Source organism: Schistocerca nitens, chromosome 5, assembly GCF_023898315.1.
Source record: "Schistocerca nitens isolate TAMUIC-IGC-003100 chromosome 5, iqSchNite1.1, whole genome shotgun sequence".
Classification (NCBI taxonomy): Eukaryota; Metazoa; Arthropoda; class Insecta; order Orthoptera; family Acrididae; genus Schistocerca; species Schistocerca nitens.
Genome location: NC_064618.1, coordinates 255,411,751 through 255,433,220, shown reverse-complemented (window position 1 = coordinate 255,433,220; position 21,470 = coordinate 255,411,751). Strand labels below are relative to the sequence as shown.

The window sequence follows — 21,470 nt, the reverse complement described above, 5'->3', positions numbered from 1 at the left end:
ATCACCCAGGTCATTTACATAGATCAGGAACAGCAGAGGTCCCAGGGCGCTTCCCTGGGGACCTGATATCACTTCAGTTTTACTCGATGATTTGCCGTCTATTACTACGAACTGCGACCTTCCTGACAGGAAATCACGAATCCAGTCGCACAACTGAGACGATACCCCATAGGCCCGCAGCTTGATTAGAAGTCGCTTGTGACGAGCGGTGACTATTTCAGACTATGTACATCATCTTTTCTCATCTGCCCCACGTTCGTTTATGACTCGTCGTCGCATTCCTTCATCTGTCATAGTCGTGTAGGCTTTCATGAATACTGCTTCATCTGACTCTTGGACGTATTCGATTTTTTTGTGACGTCTTCCTTGCTCGTACTTTAGGAAGTCCAGTTGGTAGAAAGTTTGTTTCAGTCACTGCACTGTTTCCATCAGAGATCTTACTATGAGGCTGTGACAGTTCATTATTTTTCTACTGAGATTTCCTTCACTTGCCTGTCAGTCTGAGAGTGCTGCCTGTTGTATTGCTGCTCTTCAGCCGAGAGTGTTTACATAATGTGCAAACAGAGTTTCTTGAGAAAAATTAAAGATAAAATATGTAAACGTCTTCAGATTATTAAATCAGACGGCTGGAAAGTAAAATATTATGCTCTTTAAAATAATCAGTAGGCCGTAGGCTGCATAAAACAAGTGAGCACTGTCGGAGTATGTACTGCGTAGACTGTAGTATGGAAGAGTTGGAGAGGGGAACCCCGAACAAAGCACTGGGAGCGAGGAAAAGGGGGGGGGGGGAATGAAGATGAGCCCTGGCATGGAGACGAAGAGATGTGCTTTGTTATGGGTAAAAAAAAAACTGGGAGTGCTGTGGGCGGGTGTCATTGTCACGTAGCAGAAGGCGTTTCAAGTTTCCCTCGGTTGTGATGTGGATCGTGTATGGGTGTAACGTTAGGGAGATGTGTTGGCTCGGTAGACAAGGAGGATTGTATCAGGGATCAAACGATAATGGTTGGTGTGAAGTTCGAGGGATGTGTAGGAAATCCCAAGATGATCAGTATGCATGAGGGTGGGAAATTAACAAGTTAGAAAGCTTATCGTCATCCTCAAAATTTTTACTAAATGCTCAATCAAAATTTTAAAACAATTTTAATCCAAATTTACAACTAATTTTCATGAAATATAACAGAATCTGGGCGGAAATTCTAACAAGTTCTTTCGGAACGACAATGAGAATTTGATTTAAAAGTTCCTGAGAGAAACAGTTTGGTAGGTTTTTGCCAGGATTAATGCTGCTAAAGGAGCTTCATATTGTAAGCGAAACCCTTGGAAGGCAACGTGCTTGCCATCTGTATCTTCTGGAAAAAAACAATTAGGGCAAGAAGTTTCAAATGCTTAACAAACAATTACCAACTTTGTTGAAGAGACTGATCAGATGACGACATTGCTCAGAGTTGCATGTGCCAGATAACTGCAACTCGTAGACTTACCTTATACCTCTAAACTCTACGAAAGGCAATAGAAGAGGTACAGCTAGTGCATTTTTGGTGAACTTAAGTAGTTAAAATTGATAATCTATCACGAGGTAAGAGGCACTGGTGCGTATGCATGAAGCCATGTGGTTGTACGTTCAAAGTAAATTTTGTAATGCAGTTGAAAAGACAAACGCAAATTGTTCTAGAAAGCTTCTCTAATCTTCTAAAACATACAGAAGGTCAGTGATGTTTACGAAAGTCTTAACGCAACTGGATATAACCACCTAGCTAGACTCGTGTTTCCGAAATAATCACAATGGAATGTTTGTTTTCGTTACAATCTGAATGAATTCGCGACGCGAGCATTTATTCTGCACAAACGCGAATCAGCAAGAATACGGTGTGCAAGAAAAGAAATTGATAGCCCCCCAAGAAATGCACAGATCAAATCCAAAAGCATCTAACGACCTGAGTCAAGTGTATTACACAGCGTGTTGAAACCAGAGACCTGCAACGTCCGTCGGAAAATTGATACCAGTGTATCCGCACCACGCAAAACTCGGACCTAGAGTGACTTCCCGTGCGACCATGTTACCTCAAAACCTAAAATTTCGTAACCAGTAGCTGACTGGCTCCCGCAGTCCAAAATTCTTGAATACTGTGAAATGTTCCATGCGCAGCTATACAGTTATAAAAGGTACACAGCCAGGCAGTCCAAGTTAGAAAACAGTTATACAGTGGTGTGGAAGGTAACAAAATACTAGGGAGCGGAGAACTTGAGGTCCAGGAAAGGAGTTTGCGCGAATAGGCAACGTCTTTGAATTTTACACAGAATCGTAATGAGGGTTGTAAACGCATTTGGGTGTGGGTGTTTTCTTCTTTATTATTTCATTCCGTGGTCCCAGAACAGCGAAGGAAGGTTGTTAGTGGAACAGTACTCCGCCCATCAGCCAAAAGAATTTTGAAACGAACAAAGATGGAAGAAAATTTTTGAAAGGATGAACTGTACACAGGGGTTTTAAAATATATGAAAGGACGTTCGTCATTGTTGATACTTAAAAAAACATATACTTAAAAGCAATGAGCTGCGAGAAAGTTAAGGATGGTATTCTATTACAGTTCCCTAGCCGTTGTTGGGAAGGACCGGCATTTAGGAGTAGTGTGGGCAGGGACATTGAATTGGTCGTTATCAGTGGTTAAGGTATTGTGTTGTGGTGGTAGGTGTAATAACGGAGATTAGTTGTGGGATTAAGGATACAGGTAGCTAGACTGAGATGGGAGGCGACGGCGGCGGCCGGCCACAGTCAAGACGAGGAAAGAAAATGGACGCATGAGGAGTGAGGGAGAAGATCGCTGAAGTTGGAAAGGGGTAGAGAAGTGGGTTAAATGTGTAGGACGGATAGGTGACAGAGCGAATTTAGTGGCCAGAGAGTGGGATTCTGTATCAATTACTGACCTATAGAACGCTTACAAGCGAATTGCTCACATATGCCTGCGAACTTCGACCCCAGCAGCAAAAGACGACGAAATGCTGCATGCATTCGAAGGATAACCTTCAAAAGAATCACCGGGCCAATTTGCGAAAAAGGAATACGGTGGAAAATGTGCAGTCTTGAGTTGGATGTCATTTCTAAATACCCACCTATCAGAAGAATGGTGAACTCTTTACAGAACACGCTATAAGAACACAAAATCCTCACTGCAATCCGGTATGTGGCGGTTGACGCGAGAGCGAATTTGTAGAGCACACTATAAACCTTATAAAACACTTGCCAGAAATATCACGGCTTCGTCCGGATTCAGTGGACTGCAAACTCACACCCGACACACACTTCCCTCACTTGATGCTATCGGCGCCTGACAATCAATTTTGCCTGTCATCGGCCGGTCTGAGGACACCTTACAAGCTCCAGCAACGAACGGAGACACATGGTGAAAAATTGTTGAGTGGGCCAAGCTTCACAGTGAGCTGCAGAGCAACAAAAAAGGAGGATGACATGGGAAGGGTGGAGTGGGTGTGCTGTGTCATGTAAACGGTAACACAAGAGGCTTGGTAATTAGGGGGAAAACAGTGGGGTTGTTGGAGTAGAGTTTACGAGAAGTAGTGCATAAACGAAGGTGATCAGTGTGTGTGAGAAGGTGGGGAGAAGAAGTACGCTGGTAAAGGATTCTTGTAGGGGGGGTATGGATATGAACGATAGGAAGAGATATTTTTCTTAGGGTACTTAAAGTACTTGCTGTTCCTTCTCGTATATAAACGGTTAGGGCGAGACACTGAGCAGTCGTCTCAGGTTGTTCGCAGATGACGCTGTCATTTACTGTCTAATAAAGTCATCACAAGATCAAAACAAATTGCAAAATGATTTAGAAAAGATATCTGTATGGTGTGAAAATGGGCAATCGACCCCGAATAACGAAAAGTGTGAGGTCATCCACATGAATGCTGAAAGGCATCCGTTAAACGTCGGTAACACGATAAATCAGTCCAACATAAAGGCTGGAAATTCAATTAAATATCCAGAAATTACAGTTACGAACAATTTAAATTTGACGGAACACACAGAATATATTATGAGGAAGTCTAACCTAAGACTGCGTTTTATTGGCAGGACACTAAGAAAATGTAACAGACTTACTAAAGAGATTCTCTACACTACACTTGTGCGTCCTCTTTTAGAATATTGCTGCGTGGTGTGGGATCTTTACCAGACAGGATAGACCGAGTACATCGAAAAAGTTCAAAGAAGGGCAGCACGTGTTGCACTATCGTGAAATGGGGAGAGAGTGTCACTGAAATGGTACAGGATTTGGGGTGGACATTATTAAATCACAGGCGTGTTTCGTTGCGGCGAAATCTTCTCAGAAAATTACAGTCGCAACTTTCTCCTCCGATTGCAAAATATCTTGTTGACTCCGACTCACATAGGGAGAAACGATCACCATAATAAAATAAGGGAAATCAGAGCTCGCACGGAAATATTTAGGTGTTCGTCTTTTCCGCGCGCTATACGAGATTAGAATAATAGAGAAGTGTGCAGGTGGTTCGATGAACTCTCTGCCAGGCACTTAAGTTTGATTCTCGGAGTATCCATATGAACGTAGGTATACAGGGTGGCGCACGAAATGTGTTTTCAATTGTTTCTTTCACAATTTACGACGCACATTAGATATCTCGCTGGGATCTCTACAGAAGTACCAGCAGAGCTTGGAAAAACAAATGAGTTACGAAATGACGTGTAATTCACGATACTGCCGCTAGGAGACTAGTAAGCAGCAATGGCTGACAATGGAAGACTGACGACACAGCAACGATCGGCAGTTGTGTCACTTTATCATGAAACGAAAAGCCTTGTGACTCAGAGGTGTTTTCGACAACAGTTTAACACACGATGGTTCCCTTGCAAGAAGACCATCCACAGGTTGTACGATCAATTTCTACAGGAAGGAGCAGTATTGGAAGCGAAGCGACCTCGGCCTAAACCTGTTTGTTCGCCGGAGAATATTGAAGCGGTAGGAGTTGCTGTACAGAGGGAAATCGTGTAGAAAGGCAGCAGTGTAACTGGGAATATCCAGACGCTCCGTTCAACGTATTCTTAAAAGTGACCTCCATATGTACTCTTACAAGATGACCTGTGCACAGAAGCTCACTGAAGAACACAAGCAGCAGAGACTACTGTTTGCTCAGTGGGCGGAGGATAGGGAAGAAACTCTCAACAACGTTTTGTTTACAGACGAGGCGCATTTTCATATAGACGGTGTGGTTAACAAACAAAATGTACGCTTTTGGGCCACTGAAAACCCACAAGTGCTTCATGAACGACAACATTATGCTCCGAGGATTACATCGTGTGCAGCAATTTCAAGTCACGGACTTATTGGACCTATTTTCTTTGAAGAAACTGTGAACAGCGAGCGTTATTTGAGCATGCTTCGCAATAGCTTCATTCCACAGCGTCTTGCTACTGCCTTGCCCTTCAACACGCATTGGTTCGTGCAAGATGGAGCAAGGCCACATACTGCAAACACTGTGTTGGAGTGTTTACACGATCATTTCGACATGCGGATCATTTCACTCAGGTTTCCAGGTGGCTTCAATGACGGACAAAATTGGCCCCCCAATAGTCCAGACCTCAATCCATGTGACTTTGTTCTTCGGGGGTACCTAAAGGAAAAAAATTTCCCGAAACGTCCACGTGATTTAATGGAGCTCAGAAGACTTATTCTTCAAGCTTGCAGTGAAATTACGGAAGACGTGTGCCGTAGGGTAATCACTAACTTCAGTTTGAAGGAAATTAGGAAACGAAGTGGTGAACATATTGAGCATTTGCTGAGTTACAACAAATCTCCATGGACGGCTCTTCATTGTAGTATATGTTCCTTTCAGATTATATTGGCAATAAAGTTTATATTCAAAAACAAAATGATAACACATTTCGCGCGCCACCCTGTGGATGTAAATGAATGAGTCCCGAGTATTGGTGATGTGTTCTCTGTCTCTGAGTGGGATATGATTTGTTCCCTGCTTCAGATGCCGCCTGGACGAAAGTGTCGTCGTACCGAGCGTTCTTCCTGGAGCAGGACAACTACGTCACGGACGAGAGCCGCCGGCCGCCGGGCAGCAGGAACATGAGCGACCTCTACGGCGTCGAGGGATCCTTCCGGAAGCTCGCCATCGACTAACCTAACGGGTCCGTCCACCACCTCGAGGCAAGGCGGCGCTGCGTCAGCCGCAGAGAGCCGGACCGAAACGGGGTCACGGTCGCCGGCCGTGCCTACCTACCTGCCTGCCAGCTAGCCGTACAGAACTATTCTACCAAGTGTTGCATCCCGTATATTTTATGAACGGTTCAAGATATCGAAACGATGTTCCGGCAAGTTGCAGGCGAGAGAGCATGTTGTTTTATCGAGCGAGGTACTGAGACAAGAACGACAGGCTTTTTAGACGGCAATCGAGAGCTTCTGAAAAGACAACTATGGTAATGCAGTGCATGTAAGCCTTCTATAAACATTTATCCATAAATAAAAATACTGATTTTCCTATCTTTTCTTCTAGAAAAGCTTCCTCCTAGGGTAAAGTGTACTTTAGATACCATGTTCAACTGCTGAGCAATACCGACTGTTGTTTGGTATTGTGTTGCGCATGTCGACAGTGTGGTGAAAAAAAAAAAAACTTTAAACTTACTGAAATACTGACTTTTAAATGTGGAAAACTAATCTACCTAAATGCCAAAAGTAACTAACTGTGTACTCAGTGAAAACTGTTAAACTGAAACTCAACACTGAAGTACACTACAAAAGTTGTTGATAGGAAGTGCAATTTCTGAATTGAAGCGACCACAAAAATAAAATATTGCCATGCTCAGAAGAAAAATAATTATTTCAGGTTTCCTACACTGATCACTATAAATTAATCTGATTGTTTAGCACACCACATGATAATTCTGACTGTGAACTCCTTCCTCCTAAGAGCCAAAATTGTGATTTTCCATGATCTAACTGTTGTGTTGGCAGAAGAGCCAACACCGTGTTTCTAGAGCAAGCCGAAATGCACGCGTTTTAGCTCACGCAGGCTGGCGTGAGGAGGGAACATGACAAGGAATTAGAATTCAGAAAGCAGACGTAATTAGTTTGTTACTTAACTTTAATGATGAACGTCGCTCTTGACGGTACATGATTCACAATATTATCTGTTCAGATTATAGTAACTGAACATAGCGCTTTGCTAGGTCGTAGCAAATGACGTAGCTGCAGGCTATGCTAAACTGTAGTCTCTGCTAATGAGAGCGTATGTAGACAGTGAACCATCGCTAGCAAAGTCGGCTGTACAACTGGGGCGAGTGCTAGGGAGGCTCTCTAGACTAGACCTGCCGTGTGGCGGCGCTCGGTCTGCAATCACTGATAGGGGCGAAACGCGGGTCCGACGAATACTAACGAACCGCGGCCGATTTAAAGGCTACCACCTAGCAAGTGTGGTGTCTGGCGGTGACACCACACTAAAAGTAACTTGCTTTATGCTCAGCATGTTATTTTGTGTTCGATGTCCTGACGCTCTCCAAAGCTAATTCGAAGTGTTAAATTCAGCAGCTAAAGAAAAAATAAATTGTTCAATACAACTTTTGTTTATGCTCGTGAGACAAAATCTGTGACTACGTGTTTCATAAGGTATATTACACACATGACAAAATATTCAAAACATTGTATTGTAGGATAACCGGGGAGCTAGAAACGACGGAGAGGCTCCGTCCCCGCCGCAGCCGCAGTGGTCAACAACCCCACGACGACTACCGCAGTCCACTTCACCCCTCCGCCGCCCCACACCCAAACCAGGGTTATTGTGCCGTTCGGCCCCCGGTGGACCACCCAGGGAACGTCTCACACCTGACGAGTGTAGCCCCTATGTTTGCGTGGTAGAGTAATGGTGGTGTACGCGTACGAGGAGAACTTGTTTGCGCAGCAATCGCCGACATAGTGTAACTGAGGCGTAATAAGGGGAACCAGCCCGCATTCGTCGAGGCAGATGGAAAACCGCCTAAAAGCCATCCACAGACTGGCCGGTGCACCGGACCTCGACAGAAATCCGCCGGGCAGATTCGTCGCGGGGACCAGGCGCTTCTTCCCGCCCGGAAAGCCGTGCTTTACACCGCACGGCCAACCGGGCGGGCATCAAAACATTACTAGCAATGATCGAGGAGGGTTTTATTTTAAAGAAAGTACTTCTTCAAAAGATAAACTGATTATTCTCAAAAAAGACATAAAAAGACCTTGACAATTACAGGCATTCCAACCGATTGTGTTATTTGTGACAATGAAGACTGAGAGATCAAATTAACACAAAGTATAAACGTTGTTAGCTATCTGAGAGACAAAGATTTCCTACAGTTAATAGTTTCGATAAACAGGGATTTCATCTCGTGTATGCGCTGGTCACCTTGAAAAGTTTTTTCAAAAAAATTTCTCCATCAATAGAATCAATAACGCATGTTTACAAACAAGTTCTCATCTCCATAATAAAGTACTCCAGAAAACTTTATCGTATTCACAAACACCTAGTCTCCGTCTCTAAATACTCAACTTATCACCTACTATGCCTCGAAAAAGAAAGGCCCAGCGCTGCTTAACTGACTGGCGAACAAGTGAACCATTCATAAACTTAAACACAGAGTCAACGATCCTACTCATTACTCGTGCAGCGCACTCATTCACCTTTCTCCCACCCAGTACAGTAAAGGTGATTTTTTGACACTGCCAGGAAACAAACGGAAACCTTACAAGCTCGTTAATGCTGGTGAAGAAACTTTTCACTAAAGAATCAGAGATATGCGCTTAAGTTGAAAGACAAGGTTGCTGGAATCTGCTATCATGATGCTCCCATGCCACGCTCCGCTGTTGTCTGAACCCTTTAGTTTTTCCTTCTTTACAAATAAACTGTTCACGCAATCATTAGCATACACACACACACACACACACACACACACACACACACTAGAAATAGTTTTCCAAATACTCTTCTGATAAGCAAGAAGCTAGCAGATAATTTCAGATAATTCTTCCAATCCATATGTGGCATACAGAAAACCAATGCTTAACAGTACTGGTTAAAAACAGTCTTGGTTGCAATTTTAGTTTTTTAGTTTTCAACGATGCGTTTCGCCTTATTTACGCATCTTCAGGTTATCTACTTAGAAAACAGAGAACAAATACATCTATTTAAGAATCGCGATCGCGCTGTGCAGACTTGGATAACCTATAAGCATGTACAAACAGATCAAATATTGAAAGAGCAAATACCTTAATTTGGTATTTCTTAGAAGAATCCTTTAGTCAGTGTAGCCAAAGGGCATCGTCAAATATATCAGGCCAACATCGCCTTCGTTAAACTCAGTAAAAACTAGAAATATAAAGCATTATGCTTACCACCTGCATCCCTACCTTATTCTGTTACTCGCCCCTGTGTACGGGAACGCGTTATGCAGATCTTGGTGCCTCTCGCGTCCATCTTGAAAAGGTAATGATTTTACTGTTTTCTATGTAGATAAGATGAAGATGCCTAAATAAGGCGACACGCGTCGTTGAAAAATAAAAAAACTAAAATTGCAACCAAGACTGTTTTTAACCAATACAAAATTTCAGATAACGCTATATACCGGGTGCCTTACTTGTGGTTCATCAGGCGCATTTTCTCTGATGTTTCAGCAGATATTGGCAGTTTGATGCTTGCTGGCTCTGCGCACTAAGGGACTTAACTGCTGAGGTCATCAGTCCCCTAGAACTTAGAACTACTTAAACCTAACTAACCTAAGGACAGCACACACATCCATGCCCGAGGCAGGATTCGAACCTGCGGCCGTAGCTGTCGCGCGGTTCCAGACTGTAGCACCTAGAACCGCTCGGGAACTCCATCCGGCTATCTGGAATGAGCCCAAACAAATACTGTTCATTAAGTCTCTCAGGCAACGCCCTATTTAGACGGAAAGCGTCAGTGTGTTTCCCGTTACATTAAAAATGATTTTTAAATCTTGATTTTACGTGCCCATTTGACACATCTGTCGTAGATTACCCTAGAGTAATACTCGTTTATAAACATGTGGTAAAAGTAAGAATAAAACAAGTGAAACAACCCTGAACTCCACCAGGAATGGGGCAGTGCTCGGTCAGCACGGGTCAGGGCGGGTTGCTGATGAAGTGTATGTTAGTCACCGTGTTTTACTGTCCCTGTTAATACATGTTGATAAAACGAATACAACACTTGGTTAATCTGGGACCGCTCTATCCAACGGGCACGTGAAATTAAGATTTAAAAATCATATTCCTTGTGACGGGAAACCGACAGACGTTTTCCGTCGGCGCTGGGCGTCGCATGAAATGACGAGCACTATTTGTTTGGAGTGACTCCAGCACCACTTCGCAAAAACGAAACTGCAGATCTCTGCCGAAACACGAGAGAGAACGTGCCTGACGACCTTTAGGCGTGACACCCTGTATACATTGTACAAAATAAGGCCAAGAAGAAATAAGTTTTATAATACAATCGAAGGTCCGTCTTCTTGCTGCTTGTTGGCTTGAGTGTCCCACTTGCCGGGATTCACACTGTGATTGGCAATTGTGACTGATTTGCCTTTCAACGTTATCATTTCGTTATCTTCCTCTACATCTGTACCCATACTCCTCAAACGACTGTGAAATGTATGGCAGAGGCAACTTTCTTTTACTAGCTATTACATCTTCTTCGCGTTCTACTCATGTACCGGTATCAGGAAGAATGAATGATTGCTGTAACGTCTTTGTGCGCGCTATGATTAGTGCAACATCGTCTTCATAATCCCTCCGGGGGCAGCACATACTCGACTACAGTATGTTCCCACATTCATTATTTACAACTGGTTCCTCAAACTTTGTATCTCGGCACAGTTTGCGTCCATCTTCTGAGGTCTGCCAGTTCAGTTTCCTCAGCATCTTCGTGGCCCTGTCTCACCGGAAGCAACCCTGTGACCATTCGTGCTCGGCTCCTTTGTATACTTTCAGTATGCCCTGTTAGTCGTATTTGGTACGCATCCCACATAGTTCAGTAATATTCTAGGATGGGTCGCACGAGGGTGTCGTAAGCAACTTTCTTTGTGGGCTGAATATATGTCCATAATATTCTACCAACGAACGTATGTCTGTCACCTGCTTTACCTACCACTAAATATGTGCGATCGTTCCATTTCATGTTACAACTAATTGTCACACCCAAGTATTTGTATGAGTTGATCGACTCTAACAATGACCCGCGTTTGAACTGTTCTCCAAATAAAGTTAGGGGCAGTTAAGTTAGGGGATCAAACTTCACAACTGTATAGGATAGAGCATTTTCGTCCCCTGCTTTTTCAGTAAATTCCGTTTCCCAAAGATCATCTTTCCTCAAACTAGCCCTTCGGAATACTTCATAAAACGTACGCCCATTTTAGAGACAGCTACCTAATTGTACTAATATACAAATGACTCCAAATCTAGCGTACCTTCAATACTTCTGTTTTACTCTTACACAGTAGGAAAAGTCTTTTTTCTATTTTAAATTCTGTGAAAATTTTCTGCTCAGTGGCCAGTATCAAAATGATATTAGCAATCCAGCTGTATACGATAAATAACTTTTTATTATAAAAGTATTAAATTATTATTTTTTAATTATTTGATCTTAGCCAGCTCCTGTACATAATTTTTAAAGTGTGATGTATATTCAATATTATAGTTTTACTGTACTGTCACCAACTTCCACAGTGAAAACTGTTTACCTGTTAATTTAAGACCATTTAAGTAATCTAAATAAGTACTACTGAATACAGACACAAATTGCTTTACATACTGGCATTTCACAATACGACGTAAAACGTTTTGCCTCAAGTCACTTCCTTTCCCGAGTTCCATTTTGCCCTTAGGCTTCCTCCGGTTGTGATAGCCAAAGTTTCCACGGATGAAGTCGTAGGTTGGGTAACAACATTAAAGTCATTTCCGCTGCGTTCCAAACTGCAAATCCTAGTTTTAGGTTTGCACAAAACACTAACACTAACACAACGAAATGACTTTGCTCAGCAGTACTTAAAACTGACACTATTACAGTAGCTTCACAGACCAAAATAGCACATTTAATGAAAACTCATTTGCGCTTTAACTGCCATACTTGAATGTATGAATAATCATTTAAGTAACTACTTACACACTTAATAATGCCTAGACCATAATAAATTATTGTTGCTCATTCTCTCAGCAGACGCAGGGGAGTGGCTGACATTTGATAATGCCTTGTACTCCACTCTACGCAAATAATACGAACAACAATGTTTTTAATGTTTCTTGTCATAGCAAGAGGAACATTACGTTTCCATACATGACTTTCCACTCACAACGATATTTCATAAGCAAACCGGAATTAAGAATAAACTCCCATAGCTATGTCTGCGGCTTATTAGATGTTATCCAATTGCGGATGATAAGCTAATCTCTCAAGACTAAAAAACTATGCATGTGCAGGATTTATGTTATGATGAATTGCTTTTTTCAAAAAATTTAGGTATTATGTGGGAGGAGGGGAAGGACACAGTGTTTTGGCTAGTCAGATTAGTTGTCAGTATCTTTAACATCTCATACAACGAAAAAGACACATTTCTTACCTGTAGACTGTGTATTGTATTTACGTATAGCTTGAGCATCATAGTTTGCATATAAATACATGTCAAACTAAGGTGCAAAATAGTGATATAAAACAAACCTTCTTGTGTTAGAGGTTGGTAAATACAGTTAATATTTAATGTTCCTAGCGAAAATCTGCGGTGAAACCGTAACAGAGAGAGTCTTGATACTCAAATAATGAAAATATAATGCAAGTTTATGCTCTAAACCAGTGGTCGTCAAATTGCAGCCCGAATCAAGTGTTCGCGCAGCCAGCGATTCTCAGCCATATTTTAAATAAAATGCCTCTAGCAACTAACAGCAGAATCCAAAATGTCGACCGACGTTAAGAGAGAGTTTTTCTTGAGCAGTAACAAACAAAAATATCTACAGAGACAGTAATATTTTCAGATTTGCTTAATTGGAGTTAAGGTTTGTGATTTCAGCCGTGAGATAAGTTTGCGGCTCACGTTAGGGGCGGATTGGTACGTAGAGCGCACACTAGAAGTTTAATAGAAGTGAGTGTGGGAGTCTTTGACTGTGCGTCTTCCAGTACTGACTCTAGAATATGCGCAGTTATCAGTTGCTGTGGCACAGAGGTCAAACGGAAGTAACATGGACTCGTGCATGTGCTTATGGAGAGAGTTATCTTCAAATGTGGTACATGTTTGTAGCAAGTAATGTGAAATCATATTAAGGTTGCTGTAAAACAATGCAATCAGTAAAAGACAAATGACGACATTCAAAACATTTAGTAAACATTTGTGACTGTGTTCCATGTTGCAACTACATTTATCAATTAAAACAACATTAATAGTAAGATATTTAGGGAAATTTTTATATTGTTGTCAGGACGCGAGAAATGACCATTGCTTAATTTTTCCTCTGAACAGGGCTACTGCCCGCTGAGAAGTGGTCGCAGTAGTTCTAATATACTTTACCCTTGTTATCAGTGGGATCACTGGAAGTTTGTTTCCTTATTTTTAATAGTCTTTTTTTTGGTTGTTTTCAAGTGGTCTGATGTTAATGTAAGTCATCTATAGTACTTTTTTTACCTCACTTGTATGCAGAGTAATAATTTTTTTACAATACTAGTATTTAAACGTCTTTTTGTCTACAAACTTAGTTCCTTTTCACTTACTTCAGTTTGAGTTTCTTCTGTGGATCACTAGTGCCGCCATAGCATCCGACCTGGAAAAGTGACCAAGGTTTTCGCACAAATAATATCCATTTTAAGAATCACTTAGAATATAACAGATAAGACTGACTTCTACAAACTTGTTACATGCAAAGACATAATTCGACCTTCTATTGTACCAAGTTTTAATTAATTAGTTACATTTTGAAACTGCCTCTGTACTGCAGTATTTGGCCTAATACAAAAGTCTGATTGAAAGCAGCTTAATGCAGCCGCTTGGTATTGTTTTAGACACTACAGTGGGATCGCGCATAGAACATGTGCCCTTAAATCAGAACAACAGACATACGATTCTGTTGCGATGGCACTGGCTACAGTACCCATTTAGGTACGAGAAATTGTCTCTATGTAAGTCTTCAGAAAAAAAGACTTCAGTTCCAGTGTTTTATTTTCTTTTTCACTTAACACACAGGAGAAGAAAGTATATTGTGTGGTTAGGCATCCAGAAACGCTGTATTTTCATCTTAGAGTACATTTTCTACTTCTCTTCTCAATCACATTAATCGTGTGAAACATACAGAAAGACAACGTACCAGTAAAGCGTCAAACGTTTTCTTACATGAAATGTTCAAACTATCGTCTTAGAGAGCAGGGACGTTTAAGCTTACTACTGGCGATTGAGGAGACCAAGGACGAAACGCTTCAAGTATAGAAGGAACTACTTCTTCTTGCAATTGACTACAATCGTAGTGTCAGCGTACAACAGTTAGCAGCAACATGTAGAGTTGACCACATTACTGTGTGGAAAGCGACACATGAGAAGCTGGTGTATCCTTGTGCAGGCACCATCAGCAGTTGACTTTCCTGTATAGATATACTTCTGCTAATAGTTTATTTAACAGTGTGTCATCGCTTTTGTTCAAACGTGCTGTTCACTGATGGGTTTCGTCTCTCGCGCTATCAGATTGTAAATTCTCACAATTACTATATATGGGCTGTCGAGAATCCTCAAGAGATGTTCAGCCACGTCATCAAAGATGTTCAGTGCACATTTGGGCCAGCATTGTTGTGACTGTTTCTTAGATCCTCATGTCCTTCCTGCGAGGCTCAGTGGAGAAACTTACCATGCATTCTTAGGGAATACTCTCCCTGTTCTGCTAGAAAACGTGCGTTTACTGGTGTGAAAAAACTTATATTTCATACCCTACGGATATCCTATCCATTTCTGTGTTAATTTTATACGTTTCTAAGTAAGTATCCATGACTGATTGTTAGGCAGAAGAGGACCAATTCATGGTCTCCACGCTCTCCGGGCCTAAATCCACTCAGCACATCAGCGATTCAGTGCCTTTCACAGAAAACAGTTTCACTAACAGTGCATGGTCTCTTTCCTCGATAGCCACACTGTTCAATCACGCTATTTCTCGTCAAATGACAGCGTTGATGTGATACCGTCAGTGCACAGAGCCAGATTGGCACCTGGTGGCCACATTCGGAACTAATTTTTCCTAGCAGTTCCGCATTAATGCGTTAACATAACTCCAAGGTTTCGCTGCCGTTCAATAATTTCATCCACACTTGATTTCCGTGAGGAGCTGCGCTTTAATTACAATCACCTGGTATGCATTTCAAATCAAACAGGGACAAAAATGGAGCTACTGGCACAAGACGAATGCTCCCTGTTTTGCCACAATGTTGTCAGGAATCGAAGTGGTCAAAAGCCATCCTGCGCTGTTTGCCCTACACATATATGTGCAGTCTGTCTTTATGATCCACCGATCTAACTCTTGCCTATGTTTTGACCTTCCTAAGAGTCCTAAAAGTGGCGATAAAGCTGAACGTGTGTTTCTTACTGACTTGCTATGTTGCAATCTTACATTAGAAAATCCAATAACCAAACTGTACTCACACCATCGTTACCTGAATGAACGGCTTTTCTCTGTACTGAAATTAATCTCGCATAAGGATGAAATGGCAATCAAAATGACCCTCACGCGTGGAAATGGCGTAGTGTGTTCTGTTATCGTGTTTACGACGTAACAGTTTCCATTCTCGTCCGTGTATGTTTCCTACCCGATACACCAAGCTATTGGTGAATATTGCATGCCAATGGTTAATTTGATACAAAGTGTGGAACTGTGTGGGGTAGAAAGTCGTAAGTATCGCTTGATAAAATTTTAAAATGTTCGCACTTGTGCAGAACGAATGTAGCTTTCGTTTCACCACATAAGGCAGGGACTTTGTTGCAGTCTACTCCTTAAGTTGGTTTTCAACATACAACACTGAGGGAAGTATGTTACATGACTATTTAATTGCAGAATACGTGCCTATTTCGCGCTATACCACCCACTGCCTAGCTGGTGATAACTTCAATAAATAGTGTAATAGTGAAGTTCTTTTTCCTAGCATGATTATCTGCTCAGGATTATTTCAGCATGCGTTTTTCTGCAAAGCGAATGTTTTACACTGGATTCTTAAAATCAAAACGTAGATTACCTGAGTTAACTCGTCCTCTGAACAACAAACAGATAAGTGAAGGGATCGAGCGAGGTGGCGCAGTGGTTAGACACTGGACTCGCATTCGGGAGGACGAAGGTTCAATCCGGCGTCCGGCCATCCTGATTTAGGTTTTCCGTGATTTCCCTAAATCGCTCCAGGCAAATGCCGGGATGGTTCCTTTCAAAGGGCACGGCCGACTTCCTTCCCCGTCCTTCCCTAATCCGATGAGACCGATGAACTCGCTGTCTGGTCTCCTTCTAAGAAACTACCAACCAACCAACCAGATAAGTGAATGAAGAGCACAAGGCATAATCGTTCGTTTGTTATTGCTTAAAATTAATATGTTTGTGTGTTCAGCGATCTATCACAACTAGTGCTCACGAAGATGAATTTACGAAAGTACTGGAAAGGTAAGTGGCTAATACTTCCTTAATCGTTCTAACAACATTGCTAATGGTCGATTATATTCAAAAACTGACTAAATTTCATTTGCTGTCCTAACACTAACAAGAAATGAAACTTAGTACATGTCAGAACACACTAGATAAAAAATTTACTGCTTTCATCAGTTTTAGTTAAAAGATACTGCAGTGATGATGTACACATAGACAGTAACTGTTAACGATTTGTTCCTGACATAGTATAAACGAGAATTGTTGAGAACATATAACGATGTCAGTTACAGGAATACTAAATATAACACAGGATATAAATGATGACAAATTATGAATTGAGGACCGCAGCCTCTCAGCTCTCCTGTCAAAATAGGGACAGATGATATGATTTGTGAGGAACAACAAAGGAGTTGAGTAACGCACACACCCATCACAATAAACGCGCCCACCAACTGCCTCTGGAGTAGGAGAGTAGAATAACGAAAATAACTATTATGTAGATTTTGCAGCACAAAACCAGGGCCAAAGGTTTTCGGCAAAGATGATTCTTGTGTATTGACAGAAGATAAGTAAGGCAGTTTAGAGTACATAGCATTTTTTCTTAAATTCATCGTCGGTTTTTTAGTTTGAGTCACTTGTTTATTAAATTTTTCTCGTAAATTTCCATTTATACATCAAAGGCGCAAATGTTTTAGCACAAATGATGAAGTCAAATTTGGTCGACGTGATTCGGTCATCTCTGAAAATCATCTGAAATAGTTTTTTCTTAAGAAGAAACTACTGCCATTGCGGTAGTGTCGTTGACATCATTCATGACAAAGAATATTTATGGCTCAGAGTAGAATGATTTACAGCAAAACTTTTATTTCACTTCTGTGGTCATTTATTGAAACATGAAATATACCTTTAGTTGAAACTTCCGGGCTGAGAGGCCGTCGTCGATGTATAAAATTTACACCTGACGTTTCGTCTCCATCTGCGGGAGACATCTTCTGAGGTCGTCCGGCTACTGCCACTGAGGCTCCAGCTACTCTCGCATTTATAGAGCGCATAGAGGGCACCACCATTCGTCACGTGACGCAGCCGGTATGCTTATCTTTGGAAGGCGTCATCATTCTCGATTAAGAGTAATCGATTGTCATTCTGCTGGTGCAACGTCGACATACATATTTTGTCCAACTTTAAAACTTCCTCTTTTCTATTAAAATTGTTATGGTGTTTGCGAATTTCTATTGCTTCTCTACAGATGCGCGCATGACAATGGGATGTTCGTGCTAGAACGCTTGTCTCATTAAATTTAATTTCGTGATTCTCATCTCGAAAAACATGCTCAACTACGGCCGATTTTTCGATGTGTCCTAAGCGACAGTTTCTTTTATGTTCGGCTAAGCGGGTGTTTACACTTCTTTTCGTTGTTCCAATATGTACTTGTCCACAACTGCATGGAATTTTGTATACTCCAGGTTTTGCTAGGGGGGCGTCTTTTGCAGTTCTTAAATATTCCTTAATCTTCTTGGTGGTTCTGAAGATTGTTTCGATCCCATACTTGGCCAGAACGTTTCCGATACGGTCCTTGGCCTTATTAATGAACTGTAGGAAAACTTTTCCAGTAGGTGAACGTTGTTGCTCCGGACTTCTGGCTTCTTTTCTCCTTTGAGGGAGAGCTCGAAAAATTTCCTTGCTGGTATATCCATTTTTCATAAAGGCTGACCGTTGGTGATTCAGTTCATCTTGTAAGTAAGCCGGCTCGCAGATTTTGTTGGCTCTGTCCACCAACGTTTTCATGACACCTCTTTTTTGCCTAGGATGATGGGCCACAAGGTATATAGAAAGAACACTCACATGGATTGACACCTCCACAAGGAATCTAACCACCATCCCAGGCAAAAAAGAGGTGTCATGAAAACCTTGGTGGACAGAGCCAACAAAATCTGAGAGCCGAATTACTTACAAGATGAACTGAATCACCTACAGCTGCCTTTATGAAAAACGAATATACCAGCAACGAAACTGATCGAGCTCTCCATCAAAGAAGAAAAGAAGCCAGAAGTCCAGAGCAACAATGGTCACCTACTGGAAAAGTTTTCCTGTTGTTGTTGTTGTTGTGGTCTTCAGTCCTGAGACGGGTTTGATGCAGCCCTCCATGCTAATCTATCCTGTGCAAGCTTCTTCATCTCCCAGTACCTATTGTAGCATACATCCTTCTGAATCTGCTTATCTGCTTTGTGTATTCATCTCTTGGTCTCCCTCTACGATTTTGACCCTCCCCGCTGCCCTCCAGTACTAAATTGGTGATCCCTCGATACCACAGAACATGTCCCACCAACCGATCCCTTCTTCTAGTCAAGTTGTGCCACAAACTCCTCTTCTCCCCAATTCTATTCAATACCTCCTCATTAGTTATGTGATCTACCCATCTAATCTTCAGCATTCTTCTGTAGCACCACATTTCTAAAGCTTCTATTCTCTTCTTGTCCAAATTATTTAACGTCCATGTTTCCCTTCCATACATGGCTACAGTGCATACAAATACTTTCAGAAAATTCCTGAGACTTAAATCAATACTCGATGTTAACAAATTTCTCTTCTTCAGGAACGCTTTCCTTGCCATTGACAGTCTACATTTTATATCCTCTGTACTTCGACCATCATCAGTTATTTTGCTTCGCAAATAGCAAAACTCCTTTACTACCTTAAGTGTCTCATTTCCTAATCCAATTCCCTCAGCATCACCGAACTTAATTCGACTACATTCCTTTATCCTCGTTTTGCTTTTGTTGATGTTCATCTTATACCCTCCTTTCAAGACACTGTCCATTCTGTTCAACTGCTCTTCCAAGTCCTTTGCTGTCGCTGACAAAATTACAATGTCATCGGCGAACCTCAACGTTTTTTTTTTCTTCTGCATGGATTTTAATACCTACTCCGAACTTTTCTTTTGTTTCCTTTACTGCTTGCTCAATATACAGATTGAATAGCATTGGGGAGAGGCTACAACCCTGTCTCACTCCCTTCCCAACCACTGCTTCCCTTTCATGTCCCTTGACTCTTATAACTGCCATCTGGTTTCTGTACAAATTGTAAATATCCTTTCGCTCCCTGTATTTTAGCCCTGCCACCTTCAGAATTTGAAAGAGAGTATTCCAGTCAACATTGTCAAAAGCTTTCTCTAAATCTACAAATGCTAGAAACGTAGGTTTGCCTTTCTTAATCTTTCTTCTAATATAAGTCGTAGGGTCAGTATTGCCTCACGTGTTCTAACATTAATAAGGTCACGGACCGTATCGGGAAAATTCTGGCCAAGTATGGGATCGAAACAATCTTCAGAAGCACCAAGAAGATTAAGGAATATTTAAGAACTGCAAAAGACGCCCGACATCCCCTAGCAAAACCTGGGGTATACAAAATTCCATGCAGTTGTGGACAAGTACATATTGGAACAACGAAAAGAAGTGTAAACACCCGCTTAGCCGAACATAAAAGAAACTGTCGCTTAGGACACATCGAAAAATCGGCCGTAGCTGAGCATGTTTTTCGAGATGAGAATCACGAAATTAAATTTAATGAGACAAGCGTTCTAGCACGAACATCCCATTGTCATGCGCGCATCTGTAGAGAAGCAATAGAAATTCGCAAACACCATAACAATTTTAATAGAAAAGAGGAAGTTTTAAAGTTGGAGAAAATATGGATGTCGAGGTTGTACCAGCAGAATGACAATCGATTACTCTTAATCGAGAATGATGACGCCTTCCAAAGATAGGCATACCGTCGGCATCGCGTGACGAATGGTGGTGCCCTCTATGCGCTCTATAAATGCAAGAGTACCTGGAGCCTCAGTGGCAGTAGCGGGACGACCTCAAAAGATGTCTCCTGCAGATGGAGACGAAACGTCAGGTGTAAATTTTATACATCGACCACGGCATTTCAGCCCGGAAGTTTCAACTGATGAGAACACCGGCGGTGAAAGCCTAAATTGTATGATTACATGAGATATAGTTAGTTTACAGTTAATAGCCCTGTATATTACCAGATCTGACTGGATAGTGGCATGCGTTACCATGAAGTTTCTAGGATTCGGGAAGGTGCACCAGCCCCGGATGGAGTCCGCCTGGCATGTTAGACGAGGGTCGTTGTGGCGACAGATCGGGATGTGGTTTCTAGGCAGTTGGTCGTATCCGACCGTATGAATACTGGGGCGGTGACCACTTTTAGCCTCGGTTTCATGATCTGCAGACATTTAGAAAACGTTCTCACACTTTTAAATGCGATAATGTAAGACGGAGAGAGGTGGGGTTGACAAAATTTCGTACCTTGGGGGGGAAGGGGGGGGGGGGGGTAAACAAGAGTAATTACACGAGGGGAACCCCGGCACCCTCTACCACCAAAATTGTGAAAGGCTGGGAAGGAAATAAAAAAGAAAGAAAGAAATATAGGATTCAACGTTCCGTCGACAGCGAGGTCATTACTGACGGAGCACAAGCTCGGAGTGTGTCAAGGCTGGCGAAGAAAACTGGCTGTACCCATTCGAAGAAGCAATCCCGGTCTTTTTCTGGAACGATTTAGGGAAATCACGGGAAACCTAAATCTGGATGGCCGAACGCGGGTTTGAACCGTTGTCTTCCCAAATGCAAATGCAGTGTGTTAAATGGGCAAGAAATGTTACTAGTAAACACTTAAATACCAAGATAAAAGTATTCGGAAACAATAATCAGTTAAAATTTAGGTTTGTCTGTTCGTCAGGCTGACCCAAACACGTATTTGGAAGTACTTACAGAACAAGAATTACATTGAGTATTGGTGTTGTAAAATTTGAATGCGTATTTA

At 41.9% G+C, this 21,470-nt stretch overlaps 1 protein-coding gene across 2 annotated transcripts in view; it reads left to right on the top strand.

The window, feature by feature from the left end:
• LOC126259837 (alpha-tocopherol transfer protein-like) overlaps nt 1-6,844 on the top strand; it is a 126,648-nt gene extending 119,804 nt beyond the window's left edge. For both annotated transcript variants that reach the window (XM_049956889.1, XM_049956890.1), the window contains exon 7: nt 5,995-6,844. In XM_049956889.1, the coding sequence (XP_049812846.1) occupies nt 5,995-6,146 (152 nt within the window). In that variant the 3' untranslated portion in view covers nt 6,147-6,844. The remainder of the gene's footprint in view (nt 1-5,994) is intronic.
• Nucleotides 6,845-21,470: the final 14,626 nt, after the last annotated feature.